The following is a 27,899-nucleotide window of genomic DNA, read 5'->3' as shown; positions in this document are numbered from 1 at the left end:
GAATAAGCACAGACATGCCACACTAAAGATGGATTTGTTATATACAGCAAGTATAGTAAGACACATAATGTGTGGTGTTTCTCTTAATAAAACTAAAAAGGCTAAGTACCTTGAAAATGCTAATTTTGTTTCATACTTCACCGGAATGGTGATGTTCCGTATATTGTCATATTGCGTTTCTTGCGGTTCTTCACTGTCGCTAAAGGAGAGAAACATTATTAATTGAAAGTAACTACATACCCTTATTAAACCTATCAAAAGTTGCTATAATACTTTCATTAGTGTTTAATTCTAGTTTATATATTTTAGAACATTAAGTTTTGACCAGCTCCAGCTTGACAACCTTTCAACTATTGATGCAAAGCTTAAATATTTAGATGCTATTAAATAAATATTACACAATGGGGGCATGGCCAAGATGACTCCGTGGCCAGACGGCCTGCAGCTACCCTCTTCTGGGGCTTCCGCCCCTGGCTGCCACCCTGGGAGAACTGCTGTGACGGCTGTTGGGGCTTTGGACGCTGGCTGGAGGCCTGCGGGTAAGACAGCCTCTGCGGTGCCTACGGGCTCCAACGCTGCCTGAATCCACTGGCAGATGGATTCTTGGGGAGACCGGGATGGGCTGTTGGCCCATTGACAGAGATGAGGCAACAACGGCAGCTGAGGGGAAAACAAGCTACTAACTCACTGCATGGGCCATCCCTATTGCTACGCGGGGCAGAGGGGCGTGGCCTCCCTGCTACGATGGTGCCCTAACGAGGGCCTGCCAAGACCATGATGAGCAGTGGGTGCCCCCTAGCAGCTGAAGGGTGCTCCTGAAGAGGCCACCTGTGTGCTGTTGGGAGCTCGTGCCCCCACCCCCTTGGAAGTGGAGACCTGAGATGTACACTGACGGGTGGAGGGTTTGGAGGTGAGCAGGACTGCTTTGTGGTCTGTGCTGGGGCGTGCTGGCATAGAGCTATCTGCACTGTCTGGGAGGCTCATCTGTGGCAGTGGTAGACACAGGGTGCACCAGGTGGGCACCTCTGCAAGATTGGCCACCTTTGGAGTGATGTGGCTGTGCTGAACAGGTGTGCTGGTGCTGCAGCGGATACAGGAGGCACATGCTGTCGGGCTGCCGAACCCCACCACAATGTAACCTGTACCGACATCCTTCGGTGCATCTTGCCCTCGCTCAGGAGATAGGAGCACCCTGAAAATCAAGTTTTGGTGCTGCCTACCTTGGACTGTTCGATCCCCCCGTTCCCAGGCACACAAGGTTTACGGACAATGAAATATTTTCAGCACTGGACTTAGGCCAATAGCGTACATGATGTCTGGCTCCTAGGACACCTTGGGGAAACGGAGTACTATTACTTTGCACTGGGACACCAGTTTCGCACAAGCCTGGATTACAACTTTTACAACATCGGCTGTTGTCTTCTCATATGTGGCTCTGACAATTTAGGCATGACTGTCTGACCATAATCCACTGCTGGTCACGTTCCAATTGGGGAGGGCGAGGGCTATTTGTCACGGCACACTCTAGGGGTCACAATAGAACACTACTGAGACTCACAGCTCAGTGTAGACGGAAGCGGTAGAAACGGAACTACACATCCCATGATGCAAAGGGGACGTTCCGTTCGTGATGTCATATTGCTAAATTTAAGTGGTTATTGTCTTCTTAACTTTTTTACTTGAAACTAGAACTTGGAACTAACCTTTATTAAATCCAGCTTGTCTTATACCTGACTCAAGAACTTCTTTATGTAAAACACATATGCCACGCTGAAGCCGGATTAAGGCTTGATGGAGTTTTCATCTGGTGCCGATAATTCTAGGATTTTCCAGTGTTGGTGGCGGCTCATGATTCCGGTAGGGGTGCTGTTAGCACCAAACTTTCCCTGATTTCTCTTGGTATCTTCACTCCATCCCAGAGCGGAGTGGTCTAATACAGCCCCGTTGGACGAGTCACTTCCGACTTTTGTGGAGGCTGTTACCTTTGACCTTTGTTTGTTCCCTGAGAGCGCCTTGCTAGCGCGCCTAGTACTTTCCTGATAAAGGTTCATAACCCCGTTGGTTGAGCCTGGTCTGGCTTTTGCGGGGTTGCCAGAAGCTTTTTCTAGGGATTACAGCCCTCGTTGTCAGAGGGGACGTGTTGGCAAAGCAGCTGCACGGCCGCGCAGCTGCATGTATAATTCTTCCTGCTACCTATTTCCTTGGAATGTATGAGGTCAATACAGCAAGTGGATGGGAGAGGTTCCTATGAGAGACTAGTGGTTTTATTCTATGGAACTTGGAGCCAAACGTTCATTTCCTTATTTATGGAAGTACATTTCTTCATATATGATTCTGCATATTCAGTATAATTAAGTCTGTGTTTGCTTGTTATCTCTCATAGCAGGGGCAGGTTGAGCTCCGCGGGAGACAGCCCCTATCCCCTGTTCTATTCCACTTATCATCTCTAGGTATGCATGGATACCGTATTGACATACTTCTTCTGACTTGACACTGCGGGTATATTTAGATTTAGTAATGCCATTCTTATGACTTCAGATCAAGTAGAGGCAGTGGCTTATCTGATTCTATACCTTGGAATAAAGCACAGTTATGTTCCTTCACAGGTATTTAAGAAGGGTAATTCAGCATGTGATGTATACATATGTTTTCTGTCACATTAGAAGCCACAGCAAGGGGTATTGATCATTGTATGTTTTCTCGTTACAGATCTCCTTCCCTGTTGATCCCTCCCTTTCCTTCCCTCGCCTGATCTCTCGAAAGAGTCTCTGGCTATAATCAGACCTTTGAGCTATCAGCAGGTGGACCCCATATAGCATCGTACGTCTCAGAGGATTACAGGACCTGACACGATTATGCCATCTTGGCGTCTTCACACATAAGCATTACATGACACGGTGTATAGAGACACCATTGCTACACACCTCAGCCAGTACTTCGCCATTATGCGGGTTAAGTGGGCTGAAGAGTGCTCGAATGGGATGCCTTACAAGTAGTCATGCTGGGACACTGTATCAGTATGACATGGGAGGTTTGGGCAACACTCACACCACTGTGCTGGACAGAGAGACGTGCATGCAAATGAGTGACAAAGAGGCAGTGGCGGTGCCTGCCACCCGCCCCCAACTTATGGCCTTGTGTTGTTGGTACTAGGAGGAGGTAAGAAGATTGTGTGCCCTTGATTATAAGACCTCATCAACCCACCACCAGACACACAGCAGTTAGCCATGGCATACACTGGTGAAGTTACTGTGCTCGGAGATCCTCAGAACTCTGGCGCCACACAGGACAGTGCGAGCCGCGCGATGTATCCATAATGACATCACTGAAGTATTTACACAATATTATAAAAGGTTACATTCCCCTTTTCCAGAACCGGCGCCGGTGCAGCCTCAGGACTATCTCTGCACAGTGGTACTTCCCCATTTGATCCCGATAGAGCTGTTGGAGCTGGAAGAACCCCTGCAGTTACAGGAAATGCATTTGGCTATTAGTCATGGGGTATCAAAGTGGAACTGGACTGGCACACCATGTCTCTGTACATGGATGATGTCCTGGTATATTTAAGGGCTCATGCACTTACCCTGCCGGCCCTCTATTACCTGCTTGATCTTATAGATGATATGACGGGCCTGAGGGTAAACTAGGACAAGTCCTGTATTTTCCCACTGCGCTGGGACAAGCCTGAAGGTTGCATGGTACCGGCAGAGGGGCACCTCTCCTGGAGCTTTGAAACATTTTGCTGTCTAGGTGTGAATGTCTATGATGCAGACAGAGACTTGATCGACAGAAATTATGGTAGGACCTTGCTCTTGCTTTGTCAATCTCTACTTTTTTGGACCTGACTGCCCCTTTGGCCCATGGATAGGGCTTTAATAGCGAAGATGCTTATTCCAGGGTTTTATACTTTTTCGCTGCCTCAACAGTGATTCCCCAAGATAATTTTTCACTGCTCTGCAAATTTTAGATTCCAAGCTCATATGGGGACTTGATCAACAGCGAGTTTTGCTTCCAATGATTCAGCATCGTATGCTCGAGGGTAGCTGTATTTTACAGTAGCCCAATTGCAATGACTCATGCGATGGATGGTTGGGGAAGGTACACTCATTCGGGCGGACTTAAGGGATGTAAGTATGCAAAACTGGCTGCTCTCACGGGGGGGACCAACTGAGGGAAAAGGCAGACTTCCATGTGTGGCCAAACTAGTCTGGGTTTGTTACATGCAACCTAGTCGCACACTGGTCCCTTAAGCCCCACAGCTGCCTCTCTGGAGGGTGCCTGTCCTCAAAAACTTTGCTTGAGGCTCACAACCCTTCCCCCTTGTGGGAGGCGGGGATTAACTAACTGAGAGACCTGTATGAGCAGTATGTTCCACCCTCCTTTCAGGGTATGAGGGAACTCTACGGACTGGGGCCTGGCCCTTTTCTTGCACATAATGTAATTATAGCCTAGATCAGGGATATATGGTCACTGGGACAGGCCAAGCTGCCACTACATTTGAGGCTGTATTAATTCTTAAAGCATGGCTTGGGCTTTTGGGCAGTGTTGGTGTAATATGCAGCCCTGCACACAGGTCACACTGATCTCCGGACTCGAGACAAACCCAAGTGGAATGATTGGGGACGGAATTGACGATCAAGCAGTGGACTATAGCCTTCGAATGGGTGAAACTCATCTCCTGTAATGCCCGTCTAAAATTTACACAATTCAACTACCTGCATCAGATCTACCTTACACACACATCAGTCCTCGGAACCGACACAACGGCCCGACGGCACAGTGCATCCAAAACTAGGTCCTCGCATCTCTCATCGATGGCAGCCTCAACGGCGATGTCAGACTCTGCATTGCAGCTCCCCAGAACCGATGCATTGCCTTATGCGCATTGCATCCCAGATGACAGACTTTGCATCGCAAGCCCCATCAATGGAATTCTAGATTGGGTGGGGCATAAGATTTTTTCATATTTAGACAACATGCAGTTGATGCTCTTGTTCTATGGGAAGTAGGTGAGTACATTGACTGCATTCAAGGGATGCCTGAGGTAAATGATTGAATGTGAGTTGCCTTAAGTTAAACTCTGATAAAAATAGAGATTCTTATTTTCAGGCATGGACTGTCATCCAGACTCTTACAACTGGTGGCCCACAGAGTTTGGCTCCCATCCCTCCCCCTCCTAAATGCCTTCTGTGAATACCGGAAGTCTTAAAGTTTGGATTTTTCTCAGTTTAAGAGTAGTAAAGTTTGGACTCCTAACTTTAGGACTCCTCAATGACTTCTATGAATACCGAAAGTCTTAAAGCTAGGATTTTTCTCAGTTTAGGAGTAGTAAAGTTAGGACTCCCAACTTTAGGACTCCTAAACTGAGACAAATCCTAACTTTAAGACTTTCCGTATTCACAGAAGGCATTTAGGAGTCCTAAAGTTAGGACTCCTAACTTCTGTGAATACCGAAATGAGAAAGTGCCTTCTGTGAATACCAAAATGAGTAAGTGCCTTCTGGGAATACCAATAATGGTAGTAAGCTTAGGATGTTGTCTTACGTTAGTTCTGTGAACTGCTTGCTATACTTGCCAAACATTTGCAGACCAACTTGCTTACTATCGAGCATTTTAAAAAATTGAATTGAGAAACTATTTTAAAATTTGATTACATTGATGATTGAGATCTTTGTGTTCATTTTGTGGGAATTTTGCTTTGGGTGGGCGTTATCGGAACGGGAGCGGGAATCGAACCCTGAGCCGCAGTACACTTTAAACCGGCACCACCATCTTGGGAGACGGTGTGGTTTAGTTGTTTTCCTTGCCCTCACGCTGCCCTACTTAAAAGGGGACGTTGCGCGAGCACGCTAGACCCAGAGAGCAATTGACAGGCGACCTGCTTGCTATACTTGCCAAACACTTGCAGACCAACTTGCTTACTATCGAGCATTTTAAAAAATTGAATTGAGAAACTATTTTAAAATTTGATTACATTGATGATTGAGATCTTTGTGTTCATTTTGTGGGAATTTTGCTTTGGGTGGACGTTATCGGAACGGGAGAGGGAATCGAACCCTGAGCCGCAGTACACTTTAGACCGGCACCGCCATCTTGGGAGACGGTGCGGTCTAGTTGTTTTCCTTGCCCTCACACCCTCACGCTGCCCTACTTAAACGGGGACGTTGCGCGAGCACGCTAGACCCTGTCATCCTTATACAGATTTTCTGGGAGCTACTTACCCCACCCAGTGGGCGGTGTCAGAGGTGGGTTCTGGGATTCAAATGCAACATGTCATACGGGAGCGCAGCGGACGGGCGCAGCGGGCGCGCAGCGGGCGCGCCGAAGGCGCGCCAAAGGCAAGCCCGTCTGCGCCCGTCCGCACCCGGACGGAACCAGGGGCCAGCCAGAATGCCCGGATTATTACCTACTCCACAGCATTTCTACAAGACTTGCACACATCCAAGTCGATCCCAAACAGGTATACGCTGGACCTGGTGTCTAAAAATGATATCCTTGCAAATAGGACCCTCTTTCCAGAAATATCAGTTCGGACAGTCCCTGCTGGGATTTCAACAACCCATGACAGGTCAGGAACTAGCCAGGACCTGATGGTATTCTACCTGAACACTCGCTCGCTTGTTAAGCACCAGTTAGATATTTTCTTCCTATTACTCTCAGACAGCCCCAGCCTTTTACTGTTAACTGAAACATGGCTCACGGAGGACTCTAGTCCAGACATGTTGGCATCCATTCCCAATTACTATTATATTATACATGCAGATCGTCCCTCTAATAAGGTAGAGGGTGGCGTGGCAGCTATCATTCATAGTGATTATAGGTTCCGTTCCCTGCCTAGCCTTGTCCTTAAAGATACTGACAACTTGGCATTAAATCTTGAATCCTCACATGAATCCTTAGTCTGTGTACTTATTTATAGACCCCCTAATAATATTCCCTCCTTTCCAATGGAACTTAGTGAACAGATAGCTAAATTGGCTACCGACCATGCCAGGGTACTACTCATGGGTGATTTTAATTACTGGTATAAAGACCCTGAGGAGGGACCACACTTGGCTGAAATGACGGACCTGCTCATGAACTTGAACTTTACCCAGCAAGTTCTGTCCCCTACCCATCAGAAGGGACATATTTTAGACCATATCTGGACGAATGGGGTGGAGATTTCCATCCCTATCGTTTCCCCCTGTACGTGGTCTGATCACCATCCACTGACATTTACCCTAAGGCTCCCATCAGTTGTGAAATCTAGCACCATGGAGGGTGGCTTCGCCAGAAGTTGGAATTCGATTAATAAGGGTGATTTTCTCAGTTCGTTGGCCGGCACGCTGCCCCAGGTTGGGCCTGACATAGAGACGACGGAAACAAATATCTCGAACTGGCTCATGAATGCCAGTAATAAACATGCTCCTCTTACAAGATTAAAAACCTCCAGACGCTCTGATGCTACGAGATGGTTTTCTACTGAACTTAAAGATCAGAAGCTATGGCTCCGCAAACTGAAGAGACAGTGGCGTGTAAAGAATGGCCAGGAAGAACGACTGATTTATGTGAATGCTAGGAAGGAGTATAAAAAAAACATATTGGCAGACAAAGCTGCCCATTTCTCTAGTCGTATTACCAATTCAAATAATAATTCAAAAGAGATTTTTAATATTGTCGATGAACTCGCTAATTCAGCGAGAATATTATTGAAGGTGGCACCATCAAGGAATTATGTAATTCCCGCAATGATTATTTTATTGACAAGATTTTCACTATTAAAAATAATATTCCGAAATGCTCCGTTGTACCTAGTTCTAATGATCAGTTTAAAAACACTCATAAGTTAAGTCAATTTCCCAATATTGACCTGGAAACTTTTCATAAGCTCCTAATGAAGGTAAAATCAGGAGCTCCATCGGACTGTTGTCGGCCGCATATCCTCAAAGACTGTTTTGGGGCTTTTCCCAGCCCCATACTGGCCCTAATGAATGAGTCTCTCTTCGAGGGGAAAGTCCCCCCGGCCTTTAAGAAGGCTATAGTCGTTCCCCTTTTGAAGAAACTCGGGGCAGATTCTACATTGTTATCCAATTATCGCCCGATTTCTTTGCTGCCTTTTGTCGCAAAGCTACTGGAAACTCATGTAGCAAACTGTCTATCTGACTTTCTGGAGTAGTCAGGATAGTCGACCATGAAATTCTGGTGGACCGTGTCGAACTGGCAGGTGTCCGGGGGGCGGCCGCCTGTTGGCTGTCGTCTTTTTTGAATGACAGGTCTCAGGCTGTCCGTCAAGGGCCCTACATTGCCCCCCCCCCCCCCCCCCATAAAACCATATGTGGGGTTCCTCAGGGCTTATTTATCTAAGCGATTGCAGTTAGGCCAAACTCAGGCTGCTCGGTTGGTCATGTGTCAACCGAGATGGCAACCAATCAGCGCTTCAGAAACTTCACTGGCTCCCCATCTCTCAGCGCTGTGTTTTCAAAACTGGCTGCATGGTGTTTATGGCCTTGCATGCCAAAAGCCACGCTTTTATTACTAACCTGTTATCCAGATATGTGCCCAACCGGTCCCTTTGTTCTGCCCATCTTTCCTTGCTTTCTGTACCCAAGTTTAAACGTGTGCGTCAGGGGGGCCCCCGTTTTGCGGTCTTGGCGCCTAAACTTTGGAATTCGTTTCCTCTGGAGATTCGGTCTTGTAACGACATCATGCAGTTTAGGAGGCTCCTCAAGACCTGGTTGTTTCGGCTAGCTTATAACTTTTGATAATTGACAGCTGTAGTATGTTCAGTCCGCCTTCAGTCCTTTCCTGCTCTCTGGTCAGCGCCATGAAGCCACCCGGTGTAAGTGCGCTTAATAAATTCCCATTAACATTAACATTAACATTAACGTATAAAATGTTTTCCATGTAGAGCAATGCTGGCATATATTATTGTTGGTAGCATTTTTGCCAATATCACTGCAGGCAATGGTTTGTATGAAGGGCCCTTCAATTTCTTTGCTGGGGTCCTAAAGGCGAACAATGATGCACTAGTTCTCTGTGACATATAATTTTTCTGCTTGTGGTGGTTCAATCTGTTATCCATGTGAAACCCCAGGTATTTATAACTGGTTACTTCCACTAATGGTTTATCTTCAAGCCTGATGTTCTGCTTGGTGCTTGGGTAACTGCTGATTACCATTGTTTTACTTATTGATGTGTTTATTTCTAGTTTGTTAGTAGTTCCTACTTAACCACCAAACTTTGGAACTCTTTGCCTTCAACCCTCCGTATTGCGTCCTCTGAATCAGTCTTCCGTAAACTTCTGAAAACATACCTGTTCGCCAAATAATTACACCGCTTACGGTTTGGATCAATCCTCAGTGCATCGCAGGACCACTAGCGCTGGGACACCTATTCAGAGATAGCCATGCGCTTTACAAATCCTATTGTATTATATATTGTAATCTACTAAATTCACCACATTTTTGTATTCTTCATTGTGACAACCTAACACCAACGTGCATGCCCAGACATGAAATGCGCGTTCGGAATGTTACTGGAAGCAAGCTGAACCCGACTAAAGAGGCACAAATAAGCAAAACCAGTTTTGGGTTCCTTGTGGTCTGGTTCAGATAGGACAAGGTCTAGCAGTGTGGGCTGGACTATTTCTAGTTGAACAAGAACAAGGCTGACTTGCATATTCTTGGGTATAATCTGAGGTGACATGGTGGGCATAAAAACAAAGAACTATAACGCGACCTGAACTAATTATCAGTGGGTGGGATTAACTCAAGCATTCCATCCATCACTTTTTTGTATACTTCACAGATCCAATAAACATCTGTTGTTTAGTACCAAGACACACCTCTGGTGAACTTAAACTATACAAATCAAAATGTTAAACTACTTTGTATAACAGACTTTTATGGTGCGTTACTTAAGATATTTGGCTCCGTTATGGATATTTGCCAGCAATGTGTAAAACCTTGCTATGCAACAGTATATTATAGACAACTCTTATGTTTATAAACATATTATGTTTTGCAACAATATTACAAGAGCATTTTAGAAAGACTGTTAACGTTTTCATATGCTGGTATTCTTTGTTACTTCACATATTTAGATAACTGGGGGACAGAAAGACTGATTGAGGAAACCAAACTTTATATATGGAAAACAATCTGTTAACTCACCTTGTTACATGTATATGGAAGGATGCCTTCTCTAGAAGAGAAGAACTGCTGAACTGGAATGCTACTTTGAAAGCCATCTACACAAAGAAAATGTTAGATTAGGGCACTTTATAGAATAGAAAATATAATCAGTTCAAAATAGCATTAAGAGGAGAGCAATATTTTATTCACATTTTTGTACCAACTGCAGCTGTATCAAGAGAATAAGGAATAGGCCACAATATCAAATATACAAACTGTGATAAACCGTTCATGAAAACTTTGATTAACTGAATTGTGTTTTGTTATTAAATATGTTTTTATCAAATGTTGTCAATTTTGCCTTTCTAAAAGGCTTCACAGTTATATTATTTACTATTAGGGCCAGATGAAACAATATTTTTGACTCGCTCTACTATATATCCTTAGTGGTACGGAAGACAGCGTTTGGTACAAACACTGTTTACAACCACATCATGAAAGCATAGCTGTGGAGATATTAATGTGTAATAGGAACATTTGTGCATATTTATGCCACATATTGTTGTGATGTGCCTTTGTGTTGGTATGCTGTGTTTTGTACTGTAGTGTTGGGTTTATTTGTTGATCAATGTTAGGTTTTTGTTGTGTCATTATTTTACTTTGTATTAAATATTAAAGTTCCAGTTACAAACAACCATTTGTTACTAACTACAGAATAGTTATATCTTTTCAGATTATAGGTGTATCACACGGGCTGAGAAATAAACAAAGGAATATGCCTTACATAGTCATAAAAAGGTTTTGGGGAAGCAAACCTTTTACAATATTCATAGATTTATTCTTGGATTTCAAGGTTCCGCCCACTGACAGAGCCTTCACAACGATGTGTTTTTTGTGAATGTTCTTGTTAAATGACTTTCTGCGTGTTGCTTTAAATAGATTGCAGTCACGGGCGGAGGAGGCAGGCATTATATTAGAAGTCCAGAATGGATTTCGCCAAGGTCTAGGTAACGTGGAACAGAGCCTGAACCTGAGTCTCATAATGGGAAAATATACCCAGGAGAAAAAAGGGAGTTTTTTTTTGTGCTTTGCCGATTTGAGATCTGCGTTCAATTGCGTCAATCACCAGAAACTCTGGCGTATTTTAGACGACATGGGAGTGGAATCACAACCATCTAATTTATTAAAACAGTCCTACCTAGAGGCTCGAGCAAAGGTCCTTTATGGTAGAACTGGCGAGATCAGCAATAGCTTCTCTGTTAAAAAGGGGGTAAGGCAGGGGTGCGTCTTGGCCCCTTTCTTTTTACCCTCTAGATAAATAGTATTGGGGATACCTTATCTAGGGAATGCTCAGACTTACCTAGGGTGGGATTAAGGCCAATTGGCACATTGTTACATGCCGATGATGCGGTCCTGCTGGCCCGCACCCCGATTGGAATCCACGGATGCTGAGCCCTACACAGCACGCCGTATTCATCGGTCTTAGACTATTACGCCCTCCGAGCACACGCCTGTGGCTCTTCCCCTGGGACCCAAATTATACGCCCCAGATGACCTAAAACAACTAGGCATCAGCGCTTAGAACACGCAGCCGCCCTCTACACCACCCGCATTGGTGAACCCTAAGCCATTGATAGACTGACTGTAGCCCTAACTCTCACAGCAACTGCTGGACCATCCTCCGCTCCTGCCACATAGTTTTATCCCCTCACTCGGCCTTGCAATTTTTCGATCAATAATCTAAGGCACATATAAACAGGCATGTTTGTGCTTATCTTAACAAATTGTTGATAAATTAAACATTGAACCTCTGTCTGGCTAGACAAGTTTAACTAATATAGTCCTGATTGGGTCTGTATTCATTGCTTTTTGTTCAACAATATTTTAATAAGCAAAGTGAAACTTGAATTCCTTCAACATTTCTCATACCTAGGAATTGTCTTTCATAAGAAGGGTTCTTGGGCTAGAGCCGTCAATTGTAGGAAATTACTCTTCGCTAAAGCTATTGGTGCCTTGAATAATTTTGCCAGGAAGTTGGGAAAGCGCCCTACATATGACCAGTTGACAATATGCAAAGCTAAATGCATCCCAGTTGCTTTGTACGGAGCCGGCATCTAGGGCCACGTAAATGTGGAGCCTCTTCAGCAAGTAGAGAATGGGTTTCTGAGGAATCTCATAGCTGTTCCAAATAGTACCGCCACGTACATTCATCATGCTGAGTTGTGGCTGTTGTATCTATCCGACCTCATTGAAATCCAACCAATATTTTTGTGGCACAAGGTATGGGCCGGTGCGACCACTGGTTTTAACCGGGACGTAATTTGGGATTGCCTTAACCTACAACAGGTAAAATGCATCCCCTGGCTTGTTTATATTAAAAATGTTATGTATGATATTGATCACATGCATTTTTCGACAATCCCGTCAGCCTGTCTCTCATTACGAGAGGGGATTTAAAGGCACTAAGCATAAACCATTTGGAGGAGATTAGGTTATCCACCAATATTATGAAAACATCGGTCAGAGCTAACCAACTGCTTCTGACCCAGACGGGGATACAACCCTATCAATTATTCACCCTTGGTAATTCTGACAAGCTTTTATTGAGCGCCAAGAAGCCATTTCGGTGAACCTGCGCGGTATAAGAATTTTTAACATAACATAACATAACAGGTAACTTTCATAATCTGGTCATATTCCCCCAGTTCAATGACTGGTCACGTTCTCTCTGTCCCTGTCCCTGTGATGATATGTCAGCACAGCCAACAATCCACATTATATTGTATTGTAAGTTTTATACTTTACTTAGGAATAGGTGGCTATTACCCTCTCTGATATTACAGGGCCTGAGACTTAGTTGACCAGCCTTTATTAAGCTGCAATTTCTGGACAATGAAATTGTTACTGACCACATCGTGAAATATCTGAAAGGGGTGGTCAGAACAAGGAAAACGATGCAAGGTCCGACCCACGTCTAAAATGTTCATGTTTTCCTTTGATGTTTGGGTTGTGTTTTTTTTTGTGAGACTATGGTACTGACTATCATTTTTAACACATGCTATTTTTAAGACTTGTTTGTAATTTTTAACCTGTCGTTAATGAATTTTAACTCTTAAGTTTATTTTTATGCTCGTTTACGTTGTTTTTGGTATGTATTGTGCTTTTATGATTTAACATTTTAAATCGAATAAAGCGTATCTTGATCTGATCTTGATCTGAGTTTCTGCTATATAATGAATATTAGTTAAGCACATTTACTAAATGATACATACTTTAATTCTCTCAATATCCTCATTTACTTACCTTTTCATTGTGTTTAAGAAAAGGATATCCAACTTTGCACGCAACATTGTGATTGGACTCACAGCTGTCTTTCTGGGAAAAAGATAAAAATACCTGATTTATTATTTCAAGTTTTTATCAGTTTAACCTGAACCAATTTACTTATAGTGATGAACATTGATTAATTACTCTGCAATCAAATCTGCCATCATAGTTGTATTTAAAATTGGTACATTTGATGAATCCACTCTCAACAATACTTCTCAAAAATAATAAATAAAACGTGTGTCTGAAGCAGCAAGAGAAATTCTAGTAATCAAACAAATTGATATAGAAAACCATAATCAAAAATTATTTTTGAATGTGACAAACACATTTTCAGAGAGACAAACTACAGATGATATAACAATTGGTAATATTTATGATACTTTTTAATAGTTACCATGCAGTAATCAGACATTAAACTTTAAAATTACACTACTAAAACTATAATTGTAATTGTTTTGAAAAAGTATGCATCCCTATCAGGAATTGTTCCTGCAGATTATGTTGCACTTCTACATATTTACAGAATTGCTTTCTGATATTTTTCATTGCAACAATTATCTATTTTTTTGGTTTATATACTATGCAGTACAAGTCTTGAAGAATAATTTTTAAAAACCATTAGCATTTCAAATCTGCAATGTCAAAGAATAGATATTGGTGACAATACAAGGAAAACAGAGGAAAGAGAAAAAGTCTCAAGGAATATTTGTAATTTGTTTGCATGTCAATAATAAATGTCTAAAGCTATCCTAACCTAAATGGGTTCCTAGATGTAATGTATATATTCTAATACAGGAGAGGGGGTGGGTACATTGAGTCAGTGATATGATGGTATGTTAGGGGACTACGGACGCCCATGTCTATAGTTATGCTAGTATTATAAACTCAATTTAAAGTTCAGCTAGTAGTGTGGTATGTCTGCGATTGAATTGTACTCAGATTCCGATTTGTGCATTTCTACTTGTTCTTTACTTAATCAAGCAGTATGGTGGATGAATTGTTAGAGCTGCTCCTTATGTAAGGGTTTAGTATATTGGTTAATGTATAGAGTAGCGGGAGATAAAACAGTCCCACACCTTTTTAAATTTAGCTGGTCTTGTAATTCTTGATCTTAAGGAGCTTCTTTTTACATCTTGCTTACAATACTTCTTGTTCAATACTTCTTGTTTACAAGTTGCTATCCTGGTAAGTTCTGAGAACCATTGTGGAATTGTAGGTGTCGTCTGTTGTCTCAGGACACAGAGTTTTGCTGCTGTAAATGCTATAGCTAACCATCTGCATTTATAGTTTGTCAGTTTTGGTAAGTTGATTAGGTCCTGAAAAAGGCCTAAGTGGATCGGGCAGTACCACAATACATGTAATAAGTCACACCTGGCTGTGCTACAGCACAAGCAGCTTTAGTGTGGCAATAAATGTGCTTTGTGTAGCCTGTACAGGGCCCCATTCCAATTGCATGGTACATAAACTGTAATTTGGCTTCCATTAAGTATCTGTCATAATTATTCAACAAGTATGTCCATTCTGCCTCAGGGTAATCTTTGTGTAATATAGTCTGATAGTATAGTTTGGTACTCATTAATGTCTGTAAAGAGTTAAGGTTATCAAGCAGAACGTTATATAGGGTATTTATCATATGTTTGGGCTTTTCCCAGGTATGTAGTTAATGTATGATAGGTGAATGAATGAATGAAATGAAATGAAAAAATTGCATTTGTATAGCGCATAACCGCTCTGGGGCCTCGCAGCGCTTGAAGATAAAATGGTTTTAGCGCAGGCTCGGGCAGATCAGAGAGATTTAGCAAACAAATGCGTTTTTAGGGCCTTTCTGAACGAGAGGAGGTTGCTGTTACCCCGGATGGCAAAGGGGAGGGCATTCCAGAGTCTGGTCGCCAAATGAGAAAAAGAGCGGCCACCCCAACGGGCTTTGTTAATTTTAGAGGAGGTGGCCAGCTGCAGGGTACCAGACCGAAGGGGGCGTGTTGGAACATAAGGCATAACCAGCGGGTGCAGAATCGCTGGGCCTACACGGTGGAAGGATTTGTGTATAATGCACAGAGCTTTGAACTGCACTCTGGCAGCCATTGGGAGCCAATGAAGGTCCTTCAGGGCCTTCCTCGCCGACTGCCGACGGAACAGATTGAACAATAGGCGGGCCGCACTGTTTTGTGTGACCTGGAGCCTCTGAAGGACCGAAGCCGGTGCTCCCAGGTAGAGAGCGTTCCCGTAATCCAGGCGAGAGAGAATGAGGGCCTGGACCATGATCCTCCTCGCCTGGAAAGGGAGCAAAGGGAGCACCCGCCGGAGCATCCTCATTAGTCCGAAGCAAGTGGCAGCAGTCTTAGTAGCCTGGACAGAGAAATCAAGGGCAGTGTCAAGCCAGATCCCGAGGCTCTTTATCTGGGACTTGGGCGCAGGAGGAGCGCCAAGACATGGTGGCCAGACGGGTGCAAGAGCAGACGGGGAGGGATTTCCAAGGAGAATGATGTCTGTCTTCTCCCCGTTAAGCTTGAGACAGGAAGCTTGCATCCAACTGGCAACAGCCTCTAGACAGGGGCCTAAGGTGTTGGATGATCCATCTGCGTGGTCTAACGAGACCACCAGCTGCGTATCATCCGCGTAGGTGACTATACACACACCAAAGGGATGGACTATCCTGTCCAGAGGTTCCATGTAGGCGTTAAAGAGGGTCGGGCTCAGGGAGGAGCCCTGAGGGACCCCACACCTGAGAGGATGTTTAGGAGAGAGTGTCTCACCCTCAAAGACCCAGAAAAAGCGCTCACTCAAAAAGGAGGTGAGCCAGTCCAGAGCTGCGCCCGACACGCCCATGCCCGCCAGTCGGTATACTAGCGTGGCATGGTTCACCGTGTCGAACGCGGCACTAAGGTCTAACAGGATAATGGCCACCTTTCCTCCCCGATCCAAAGTCGTTCTTGCTTCCTCTGTGACCGCCAACATGGCAGTTTCTGTGCCATGTTGAGGGCGAAAACCTGTCTGGGAGGCACGCAACAGACAGTTGGACTCCAGATAGTCTGTTAAGATATTGTTGGTGTGCCTCTCCAGCAGTTTACTCAACCAGGGAAGCAACGAAATGGGGCGGTAGTTGGACAGGTTGTTCTGGTCCAGGGAGGGTTTCTTGAGAAGCGCCTTCACCATGGCACACTTCCAAGCGAGTGGGACCGACCTGGACACAATGGAGGTGTTTAAAGCTTCCAGGATCACAGGACGAATCACGTCCAGTGCCTTGACAAGGATCCGGGGGGGTGCCGGGTCATTGGGGGAGCCAGAAGAAACTTTGGAGATTAATCTATCCAGGCTGGCGGCATCAAGAAGCGGAATTGTGTCCAGTTTGCAGGGAACCGAGGAGTCAGCTGGCCTAGGAGGGACGGAGGGGGTATTGACTGTAGGATTACTAAAAGATGAATATATGGTCGAGATTTTCTTGGAAAAAAAAGCAGCTAGCTCATTACAGCGGTCTTGTGCCCCTTCAACAGAAGGACGCTCAGCCGGAGCCGAAATGAGGGACTTAGCTATCCTAAAGATTTCTCTAGGCGCATTTGCTGCAGCACTAATTTTACCTTCATAGAAGGAGGTTTGCGCCATTTTAATCTCTGATTTATAGAGCCTCATTGCGGACCTGTATTCGTCTTTCCTAGACTGAGAATGGTCCTTCCTCCACGCTCTCTCTAGTTTGCGGCAGTCAAGCTTTAATAACCTCAGAGCAGGAGTGTACCAGGGTGCAACTTTAGGTCTTCTGATGAGATTACAAGGGCGTTTGGGAAGAACTTGATCTAAAGTGCTGGAGATCCAGTGATCAAAGTTGCTAGAAGCTGAGGCAGGGTTCAAGGCCTTTCTCGGGAGGTCTTGAGTAAGGGCCGTTGTCCAATCGGCGAGGGAAAGTGAGGACCATTTCCTGCCCATGTACTTTATAGAGGCTTCAGGAGGGGGACAAGAGTTAGAAAGCCAGGTGAACGGTATCAAAAAATGATCGGTCCAAGGCAGAGGAACAGGGGACTCTACATTAAGGTTGATATTACTGTATATGTGATCGAGAAGATGTCCCTTCTTATGGGTGATTAAGGCAATTTGATAGCCTGCCTTCTATTTCTGCCATTTAAGCTTATTTGAACTGCAAGGACTACCTATGAACTGTTGCCAGCAATGAGAATGATGTGCCTAGTTCATTCAATGTTTTAAGCCTATTGTCCTAGAACAATAGGTCTATATGTGTGATCCCTTGAGTGAATACTACTACCCCCTATCCCTGGTGTATGCCACAAGGGTGCTTAGGAGTGTAATAAATGGAATACATCAAGTTCCCTATGGGCACGTTCCCCTTCTGCTAGGTGGTTCTCGGTTTTGAGTACGCACAGGCAGCTTGGGTCTATATATAGAGAAGTTAGGTCTTGATGCTCCATTCCTAAATGACCCAAAGCAAAATGTGTTCTGCGTCTAGTAGTCAGCGTGCCATCTGTGATAGCATTCAAACTAAGTAATATGTGCACAAATGGAGCATGAGTGAAGGTTCGGTCGCTTTAATTTAGGACACATTGATCCATACACATATGATTTGATATCTTCATCAATTCTAGCCAAAGTATAGGAGATAATTACTGAAGGGATCATTCTAAATATATCATTACATCAGAGTGAAATTGTTATTTTAGTCACCCGAAATCTGCCCCACACAGAAAATTCCAAATGGGTCCAATGTGCTTTGTCCTTCATGGTCTTACTTATCTGTGACCTCTCTTTACTCATTAGTTATAAGGCCATTTGGAACCCAGCTTATTGCATGATGCCCCGAGATGTCTTTAGTGGGGATGTTGCACACTGGGAGGGCCTCACATTTCCCCGCTAAATGTATAGCCTAAGAAGATTGTAAACATTGCTATCGCTGTAGTAAGATTTCGAAGTGTCTAGATCAGTAATAATCGTGAATATGCCACCTGTAAATAAAAAAAGGTGTAAACTGTCTGCATGCACCACTGTCAATTTCTTTGATGGAGGAAGACCATCTCATTGACGCTGGCAAGGGCTGCTGTGTAAATAGGACAAGGAGCAATAAAAGAGGCCAGCCTTCTGTGCTTCATGTGTAAGGAGGAAATTGTCCAATAGAAATCCACCACTGTTTACTTGTTTCAATGTATTGGCATACACTCAAGTGACCTTTGAAATGAAGTGATTCCCTGAGCTTACTCACTCCATATTTTTATCAGGTAACACCATTCAACTTCTTCAAATACCATTTCTAGTATCTAAGGAGACTGTGAAGACCTGCATGTCCTAGAGATGTGGAATTGTCCTCATGTACCTTATTCAGTGTGTATGTCTTTGCAGCAAGGGGGATGAGGCCACAGCTACTACATTCTTGGATGTCTACTCTCTTTCAATATAGGCTACCTAACAGCCTTGCTGGAAATGTGACCCAGGGTATCTGTCTTTTCGTCTTTTGTGAATACCTCATACAGCATTGCTACTGGTAAGTCTTTTCCAGCTTTGTAAAAGTTATTGGGGAAGCCTTCTTTCTCTAGGGATTTAAAAGTAAACAAAATAGGTGATGGCTTGTGCTATCTCTTCTTTGCTAATCTCGCCCTCTACCAGTTGCTGCTGTTCCAGAGTGTGAGTGGGTAAATGCAAGTCTCTTGCATCAGATGTATCCAGTGAGTGTGTCGACAAGAAGACATTCTTGCTTCATAAAGCTAGAATGGGTATTTGTGATTTCCTTTGACATAGCTGGAATCCCTCTTTTGTATCTTCCACTTTAGAGTTTTACAGGTGCTCAAACAGTCTGTCTGGTGTACAGGACGTTTATTGTGAGCTTTTCTTTTTGAAGCTGGGGAAAATGTTCTATGATGGGTTGCATATGGTACAGTACCATGAGGGTTCAAATGGCAGCTTCTAGTCTTGATTGCTTTGTGAGGAGCACTTTTTGGCCACTGCTGAGTTTCTCATTATTTGCCCGAACCATCATGCCTTGCCCACTTCTCACATTGTTTGTGCAGATGTTACTGACATCTCATTGTCTAGTGTGCATGAACTGATGTGTGAGTTTTTTTGTCTTCCAGGTATTTGTACCTGTTTGCTGATATCCTCCATAATGATGTAGGTGGTGTTCATTGCTGCTCTCGAGCGGTCGCTCTTTTTGAAACGCTTTTAAAACTTTTAAAACTATAATACTGCAATTGTTCAATTGAATTTCCCCTTGTGTCCGTCCCCCCCCCTCGAGCCACATTTTGCACACCTTAGGGGCCGATATTATTGTTTAGGACACGCTAGCACCTTCATCATTCTTCCCCGCTTCCCAGGTGGGGCTTGGCCGTCCTCGAGGCTAAGTTCACCGGGTCCCGGGTTGCTGTTGTTGGCGGCCATCTTAGGTTGGGCGCTATTGGACGAGCGCTCTAGTCGCTCTACTTAAGGAAGGGCTCTCCACCAAATCGGGAGATTACCTGTTCAGACGCTTAAGGCTGCTCTCGAGCGGTCGCTCTTTTTGAAACGCTTTTAAAACTTTTAAAACTATAATACTGCAATTGTTCAATTGAATTTCCCCTTGTGTCCATCCCCCCCCCTCGAGCCACATTTTGCACACCTTAGGGGCCGATATTATTGTTTAGGACACGCTAGCACCTTCATCATTCTTCCCCGCTTCCCAGGTGGGGCTTGGCCGTCCTCGAGGCTAAGTTCACCGGGTCCCGGGTTGCTGTTGTTGGCGGCCATCTTAGGTTGGGCGCTATTGGACGAGCGCTCTAGTCGCTCTACTTAAACGGTCAGTCATGCTTCCGCGCAGCGGACGCGGCAGCGGACGCGGGCAGCGGACGCGGGCAGCGGACGCGCCGGACCTGCGCCGGAGGTGCGCCAGAGGTAAGCCCGTTTGCGCCCGTTCGCGCTCGGTCGGGCTCAGGGACCAGAACCTCTGACCGATCTTCTAGCTGTTTACAGACCTACTCCCGCCTGACTCTCCTTGCACTTAAGAGTGTCCTGCCGCCCTCTTGCATTCATTCTATAAACCTAGCGGCGTGTCGTCCCTCCTGTCAACACTGCCCGTTTAGAACTACGGAAGCGGATATTAATACAATTAAAGTAGAAGGCATCTTGAAAATGGCTTTGGTCAACTGTCGCTCATTACCTAAACATGCTACTGAAATTTCCTTGCTAATTCAAGATCTTGGACTTGACATCCTCTTTTTAACTGAAACGTGGTTGGGATCCACGTCTGGCCCAGATATCGTCCAGGCCCTTCCTCCGGGATATCTGATCCAACGCAGGGACAGACAACTTAAAGTTGGAGGAGGGATAGCCATAGTATATAGGGAGCACTTAATCTGTCGTATGATCGACAGCCCCATCCCTGACTGTGAAAGTGCACAATTTGCCATCACTGTATCCCCAGAAGTGTCATTTTCTGGACTTTTAATTTACCGTCCACCTGGCGCTATTGGACAATTTCAGGAAGGAATTATCGAATCAACTATAGAGTTGGCTAGCAGGGTCTCAAATTTCATAGTACTGGGAGACCTGAATCTTCATTTCAATAATCCCTCAGATACTATTGCCACTGAATTAACCAAGGATCTTGCGGCATGTGAACTGAATCTGATAGTCTCACATCCCACCCACTCTAAAGGGAACCTTCTAGACCCCATATTTTCAAACATTGTGGACTTAACATCAGCCGAGCCATACCCTATTCCTTGGACAGATCATATGGCCATTCCCTTCATATGGAATACGCCCATACCCGGTCCAGCAAAACTGCCCAGTAAAACTCTGAGTAGGCGGTGGACGAAATTAGAAATGAATGAATGGGTAGAGGCACTGAACACAAGCGAACCCCAGGCCAATCAGGATATTGACAGGGCTAATGTGGACTTTAACCAATGGATTGAATCATCATTGGATAAGGTGCTTCCAAAAATAAACATCTCCAAAAAGAAAGGCTCCACTAAACAACCTTGGTTTACTTCTGAGCTAAGGTCCCTAAAACAAGAATGTAAACGGTTGGATAGACAGTGGCGAAAACATTTTGAGGAAGAGAAAAAAACCAAATATAGACTCTCTCTAAAAAAATATAAATCTGCTCTTAACGTGGCCAAATCCATCTTTTACGCAGAAAAAATAGAGATCTCTGCCAATGCCCCAAGAGAGATGTTTAAGATAGCTAACTCTCTGTTAAAAGCCCCCGACCCGTCATCATCACCACTCTGTACGGAGGAGGCTGACGCTCACTGCAACAATCTGGCGAATTTTTTTGCTGAAATAATTCAAAAGATCCTCCTGTCCCTCCCTCCTCTAACTTTGGAAGAACCTATCCTTCCTTTGCCAGATGACACTGATATCATTCTGCCTTGCCTTTCTTTCTTTTCCCCCCTCAGTACTGAACTTTTACCCTCGCTTTTCAACTCTGTAAAAAGCGGGTCTCCGCTAGATCCAGCCCCTATGAATATTCTAAAGCTAGCCCTGCCGCATATCAGTACATACAGCATCCATCTAGTTAATACCTCACTTGAATCAGGAAGGGTACCCCAAGACTGGAAACTGGCCATGGTTAGGGCCCTGTTAAAAAAGCCTCATCTCGACCCCCAGGACTTTTCCAATTATCGCCCCATTTCCCTGCTCCCTGGCATTAGTAAACTTGCTGAGAAATGGGTAAATAAACAATTAGCATCCTTTCTGGAGACCCATAACCTGCTCCATCCAACCCAAACCGGATTCCGGAGAGGACAGGGAACGGAGACGGCACTGTTGAGGGTGGTAGAGGATTCCAGGAGGATTCTGGACGCAGGTGGCAGCGCGGCCATTATCCTCCTGGACCTCAGTGCCGCCTTCGACACGGTGAACCACCGTGTCCTCCTGTCTCGTCTCAGAAAGCTGGGCGTCAAAGGCAGGGCACTCATGTGGCTGGAGTCCTTTCTTGGCGACAGATTTTTTAAGGTCTTCTCAGAAAATAGCTGCTCTCCATCAATGCCATTACAGTGTGGGGTGCCACAGGGTTCCTCCCTTAGTCCCACACTGATTAATGTTTATATGGCGCCCCTGGCGGAAGTAGTAGCCCCCTTTGGGATCCAACTGGTAAGCTATGCTGACGACACCCAGCTAGTTGTCTCTCTCAATCAGGTGGAATCCCCCCCCTCCAGGCTTTGCCGTTGCCTGGAGGCAGTAGCAAACTGGATGGACTCGTCCCACCTGAAATTGAATGGAGGAAAAACAGAGCTGATGCTTCTAGGAAAACGAGCCATATTTAACAACGTGATACATTGGCCCTCCTGCATGGGTCCAGGACCCACTCCAAAGACCGAGATAAAGAGTCTCGGGTTTTGGTTGGACGCAGAGCTGTCATTTAAGATGCAGGCAAGGAAGACAGTGGCCACCTGCTTCGGACTGCTGAAAACAATTCGGAAAATCCTTCCTCAGCTACCCGAAACAGCAAAGAAAACCATAGTCCAGTCCCTTGTTTTATCCAGGCTGGATTATGGAAATGCGCTCTATCTTGGAGCCCCCGTGTCGGTTATCCGGCAACTTCAGGTTGTCCAGAATTCCGCAGCACGGCTACTTACGGGCACTAGCCATCGTACATCAGCCAGGCCCGCACTCTGCACCTTGCACTGGCTCCCCATAAAGGAGCGAATCCATTTTAAGACACTCTGCACGGTCCATAAAACACTCTATGGGAGTGGCCCCCCCATTCTAGATGGCATGATCAGACCATACAAACCCACCAGGAATCTTCGCTCGAACCAACAAAACCTGCTGATAGCTCCTAGGATCAGCAGAGCCCGCACAGGAGGTCGTCTGTTCTCGCACAATGCGGCTGGGTTGTGGAATGCTCTTCCTCCACCTCTTCGCCAAGAGCCTAACCTTCTTATCTTCCGGAAAAAGTTAAAAACTCTTCTGTTTCCAAAAACTAGATAATACAGATCTGCATTTTTAATTCATCTCTGTCTGGTCAGTCTTAAGCGCTGGGATGCTCCCGAGTGGCCATGCGCTAGAGAAGAGCCTTTTAATTATAATAAAATAATAATAATTCCAGTTCTATGTGTATCAGGTCATGGTCAAGAATGCCTCCCTCTGGGATATTCCATGATGAAATTTCAGTGAGAAGTGCTCCTTGTAATAAAAACTAGTCAATATAGGTCAAAATGTTTATTCCATAGGTGAATGTACATTTTCAATCAACACGGTGGTGTAGCTTCCATACGTTTGAGAGACAGAAGTCTGACTGGATGTCTTTCAAGATAGCTCGGTCACTTTCATGTCTCTCGTCAATAGGATTTGTTTTGTCTCTGTTGGTCCAGTGCTACGTTCAAATTTACACCTAGCAGGAGTTGTGTTAAATCTGAACTTCGTTAAAAGTCTGGACTGTAATGAGAACAATTCCATTTTTGCACTATTCAGTATATTGATGTATTTTAGGATTGCTGACATGTTTAGTATTCTTAATTTTGCAAAGACAAATCTGTCTTCTTTACCCTAACACTTGTGCAATAAGTTGTGTGGAGGCATTTTCTTATTAGTTTTGCTCTTCCACACCTAATTGAGGTAGGGGGCGTGTCTTGTGCAGGGGCAGTTGCTACTAATCACCATACCCACCCATTCATGTTTGAGTTTGGTTGACTCAGCTTCTGATCAGTATGTATCTTTTATGAGTGCAATCTCCACATGCTTTGAAGTAATACAAGACTTACTTTTGTTTGATATAGCGAGTTCCACCATTCACATTTAGGTAAATCCACGTTAGTGGCTTCGGGGCATCTGTTATGTTCCACTGTGGAGGAATGCATGGGTTTCTCGATAGTACTACTAGAATTGTGACACATTGTTCAGGAGGTTTTTTTTTATCACACATGGACTGGTGGGTGGAATGTTAGGGAAACAGTGGTAAGAGTGGATGAGATAGGTGAGTAGTTTAGGGGGGTTTAACTACTCTAACATGGCCTACGGACTGTTTCAGCAGTTTACTGGATATAGATGCCTCTTTTTGCCTGTCTTCAAACCTTTATCAATTACCTTTCACCTGCAGGCTGATAACCTGTCTATATTTACGCTGATACAAAGTGTTTGTTTTTCCTTGGTCTATCATGCCTATTTAATGTTTGCCTTATCACATTTTCATCTCAGAGAATAAAGATTTCACTGAAAAAGTAATTTATCATAATTTAAACTCTGATGTTGTGGTAAGCGGGCCTTCTTGAGCTCCTGTTAAAAACCTCCTTTATTATTTAAGATTGCCATTATTTGGTGAAGCACATGCTTGAAATTTGTGACTCAATCCATATTATCTCCCTAGTGCAATTTTGTGAACTGAATCTTGGCTTTTTGAAATTGCAGATCCTCATATCCTGGCTGTCCCAGCAGGCTATGCAGTGGTTAGCTTGGATAGGCACGTTCAACGTTGTGGGGGCTCTGCAGTTATCTTTAAGCAATCCCTTTCATGTGCAAGTAATGTTACTCTTCCTGGGGTTTTGATTTATCAGCCGCCTGGCCCAGCGTCAATATAAATCGCTTCCCTAGTTTCCTTCTTTGGTACTGCATTATTCTAACTTCACTGTGATAGGGGATCTTAATCTTTACTTTGAGGATTTATTTTGCCCCATGATAACTGCACTATATGCTGATTTAGCGGGGCTTCAACTGTTGCAACTAGGACGGACATACACTTGACCCTATTTTTTCTAACTAAAGAAAGTGAGCTTGTGGTTCACTCTCCCCTGCCTCTCCCATGGTCTGACCATTTAGCCATCCCTTTTTAAGACTCCATGTAGAAAGTCTCCTCTAGCTTGATCTCTGGTCAGAAGTTTAGATCTAGGAAATGAGACAAGGTTACTACCAGTATTTTTACTAATGCCTTGCTATAACTCGCCCCAAATTTCTGGGACGCTTGACTGTATTGCACCCAAAGCTGAGAGGGTAATATGCAGAACCAAACCTTCAGCGTACTGGTTCAATGAGGAGCTAGCCATGCTTAAAATAAATTGTAAACGATGTGAGCAAGTCTGGCTTCTGGCATCTGAGTCGATGCGCCAAGTTGTGGACAGAAGAGACACTGAAGCATTATTGCTAATGGATTTGAGACCTCTATATGAGTCCCCCGGCTGATGTCACTGAGAGTCACAGCTTTGATCTTGTATCATATGCCGACGGCACTCATTTGATCATCACCTTATCTTGGAACTCTGCCAGAGGAGCTACATCCCTGAGGGCCTGTCTGTCACCTGTTACTCAGTGAATGGACCTCAACTGACTGAAGTCAAATGCAGGTAAGACTGAGGTCCTTATCCTTTGCAATCAGCCTGCCATTTGGTCTCCTTACTGGTAGCCAGTGACACTTAGTACTTTTCCATTGCCAAAGCTTCAGGTCAAGAACTTGGGCATTTGGTTTGACCAAAAGCTGACTTTCCATGACCAAGTCACAGCTTTAGCAGGCAGGTGGTTTGGGGTTCTCAGGTCTTTGAAAACATTTATTGGTATCCTACCTTTCTTTAATTGTCTTGCGGCTGGATTATTGCAATATCTTGCATTGGGTGTTTCCCAGTCACAGCTGTTGAGACTCCATTAGGGTTCAGAACTCGGCAGCTCAGCTGCTATTAAATCTTCCTAAATGGGCTCCCATGGCCTTCTTAAGCTTCACTGGCTTCCAATTGCTTTTAAAGCTCTCAGTTACTACTACATGAGCTTCAGGAAGACTGATGTGACTTATTTGCACCCTCTCATTACATCTTATACCCTTTGAGGTATCGTAGATCTTCTGATGCCCAATTAGCTAAGGTCCCAAGGGTGAAAAGAGTTAGTATTTTAGCTACTTGCGCCTAAGCTCTGGAACCTGCTCCCTCTACAGTTAATGTAATCTAATACAGAACTACTGTTTTGAAGAAATTTAAAAACATGTTTTTTCTAGTTAGGCATCTGTTGTTCTTGTGCATCTGAGATCTCGATTAGGAGCGTGACCTTAGCCCTGGGACACTCCTTTGGGAATATCTTCTTTATTATAATAACAATAATAATAATAATAATTATTATTATTATTATTATTATTATTATTATTATTATTATTATTAATCAGTCTCTTTAAGGCGGGATGTCCGTTTGACTTCCAGTGGCGATATCAGTAATGTTTTTATTTATTCAATTTATATAGCGCGTTATCACCAATAGGTCTCTAAGCGCTTATGTTGCTGGTATGTAAAGAAATAATATGATAGTCCCAGCTTGTGTGGTACATAAATTGTGTATGTCGCTGTACCTTTAACTAGAGGTTTATGGAAGACCTGTGGTTTCTGTACTGTGTTTGGTTTGTGGGTTTTCTTGTAGTAGAGTTATAGATTTGTCTCTGTCCTTGCTTAAGGTTTTCACAATTTGGTGTAGGCTACCCTTGAATGAACACCAACCAACCAAGATTGTACAAGAACTTCTCAAGGTCAAGCTTCCGTCACCTTTAATACCTATAGTTGCTGGTTCCATGAGACTGTTTGATATCTACTGTTGCTTAAGTTTTGGGTGAAGGGCCAGGAAATACTGCCTGAGGTATTTGGTTTCAAATGAGAAATCTGTTGAGACTTGTGTAGGGAGATTATCCAACGTAAATGGCCTATTCTTTTCACTTGCAGCACAGATAATGCATGTTGAGTTGGAGAAAGGAAACGAGGAAGAGATGGGGACAGGTTGATGCCTGGTTATTTCTACCTAGGATTCTGTGTGCTCTTTGAAACTCTAGTGGTTCCTTAAGGTTTACTCATGGGAGTCTAGGGATTGTCTCTTTCATAGAACTAAAGATGTTGTCCCCTTCAATCTTTCAGGAATTCCATGAAATCTGATATTAGATGTCCAGAAACTGTCTCCTTACTCAACAATTTTGCAATTAATTGCCCATATTTAAGGTCCCCAATCTAGTAATTGCTCCAGTTTAGTTTCTCTTGTGTCTAAGAGATAATCGAAAGATATAAGGTAACTTCTCTTGAATTTTACTTCTTCAGATACTTCTGCTATATTGGACACTGTTGTTCCCATAGATTCTCCATTGATGGTTAGTTACAAAATTAGGGACTCAAGTGTGACTGTTGATGAGGAGGCCATGTCCCATGTCATGTGTTGTTGGAGACTTGTTGCTTGTATATCCCTGTAAAGGCCCTAGAGAAGACTAATTACATGCTTGTTTCATTGAGGACATGTACGATGTGGATTCAGCACGTCTGGATCGATTTCTACAGTCTGTTTTGGGGGTTCTAGTGTGAAGATCTCTTAAAATTTGCAAATGTCACATTGCACTTTATCAATAGACCACAATGAGTAGTTCACATGAAGAGAAGTGGAAAGAGTATTTTATATGAACCTGCTCTAGAGTATCTAGAACATAGCTCTCTTGAATGTGGCTCCTTATCTCTTGTGCCGATCTCCCTTACTCCAAGTACTGAACTGTTCACTGTTCCATGAGGGAGTGATTGCCACTGCTGTCCTCTTTATTCTC

The 27,899-nt window shown here is 44.1% G+C and overlaps 1 protein-coding gene across 1 annotated transcript in view; it reads right to left on the bottom strand.

Annotated features, from left to right (window-relative positions):
• ITGA1 (integrin subunit alpha 1) overlaps nt 1-27,899 on the bottom strand; it is an 813,868-nt gene that overhangs the window by 107,404 nt on the left and 678,565 nt on the right. Inside the window, exons 21-23 of the mRNA XM_086960618.1 lie at nt 13,418-13,489; nt 10,154-10,230; nt 110-199 (exon numbers count right to left, since the gene is read on the bottom strand). Coding sequence (XP_086816744.1) covers nt 110-199; nt 10,154-10,230; nt 13,418-13,489 — 239 coding nt within the window. The remainder of the gene's footprint in view (nt 1-109; nt 200-10,153; nt 10,231-13,417; nt 13,490-27,899) is intronic.

This window comes from Lissotriton vulgaris, chromosome 3_1 (genome assembly GCF_964263255.1).
Source record: "Lissotriton vulgaris chromosome 3_1, aLisVul1.2, whole genome shotgun sequence".
Classification (NCBI taxonomy): Eukaryota; Metazoa; Chordata; class Amphibia; order Caudata; family Salamandridae; genus Lissotriton; species Lissotriton vulgaris.
The sequence above is the reverse complement of the archived record's forward strand: the minus strand, read 5'-3'. Positions and strand labels throughout refer to the sequence as shown.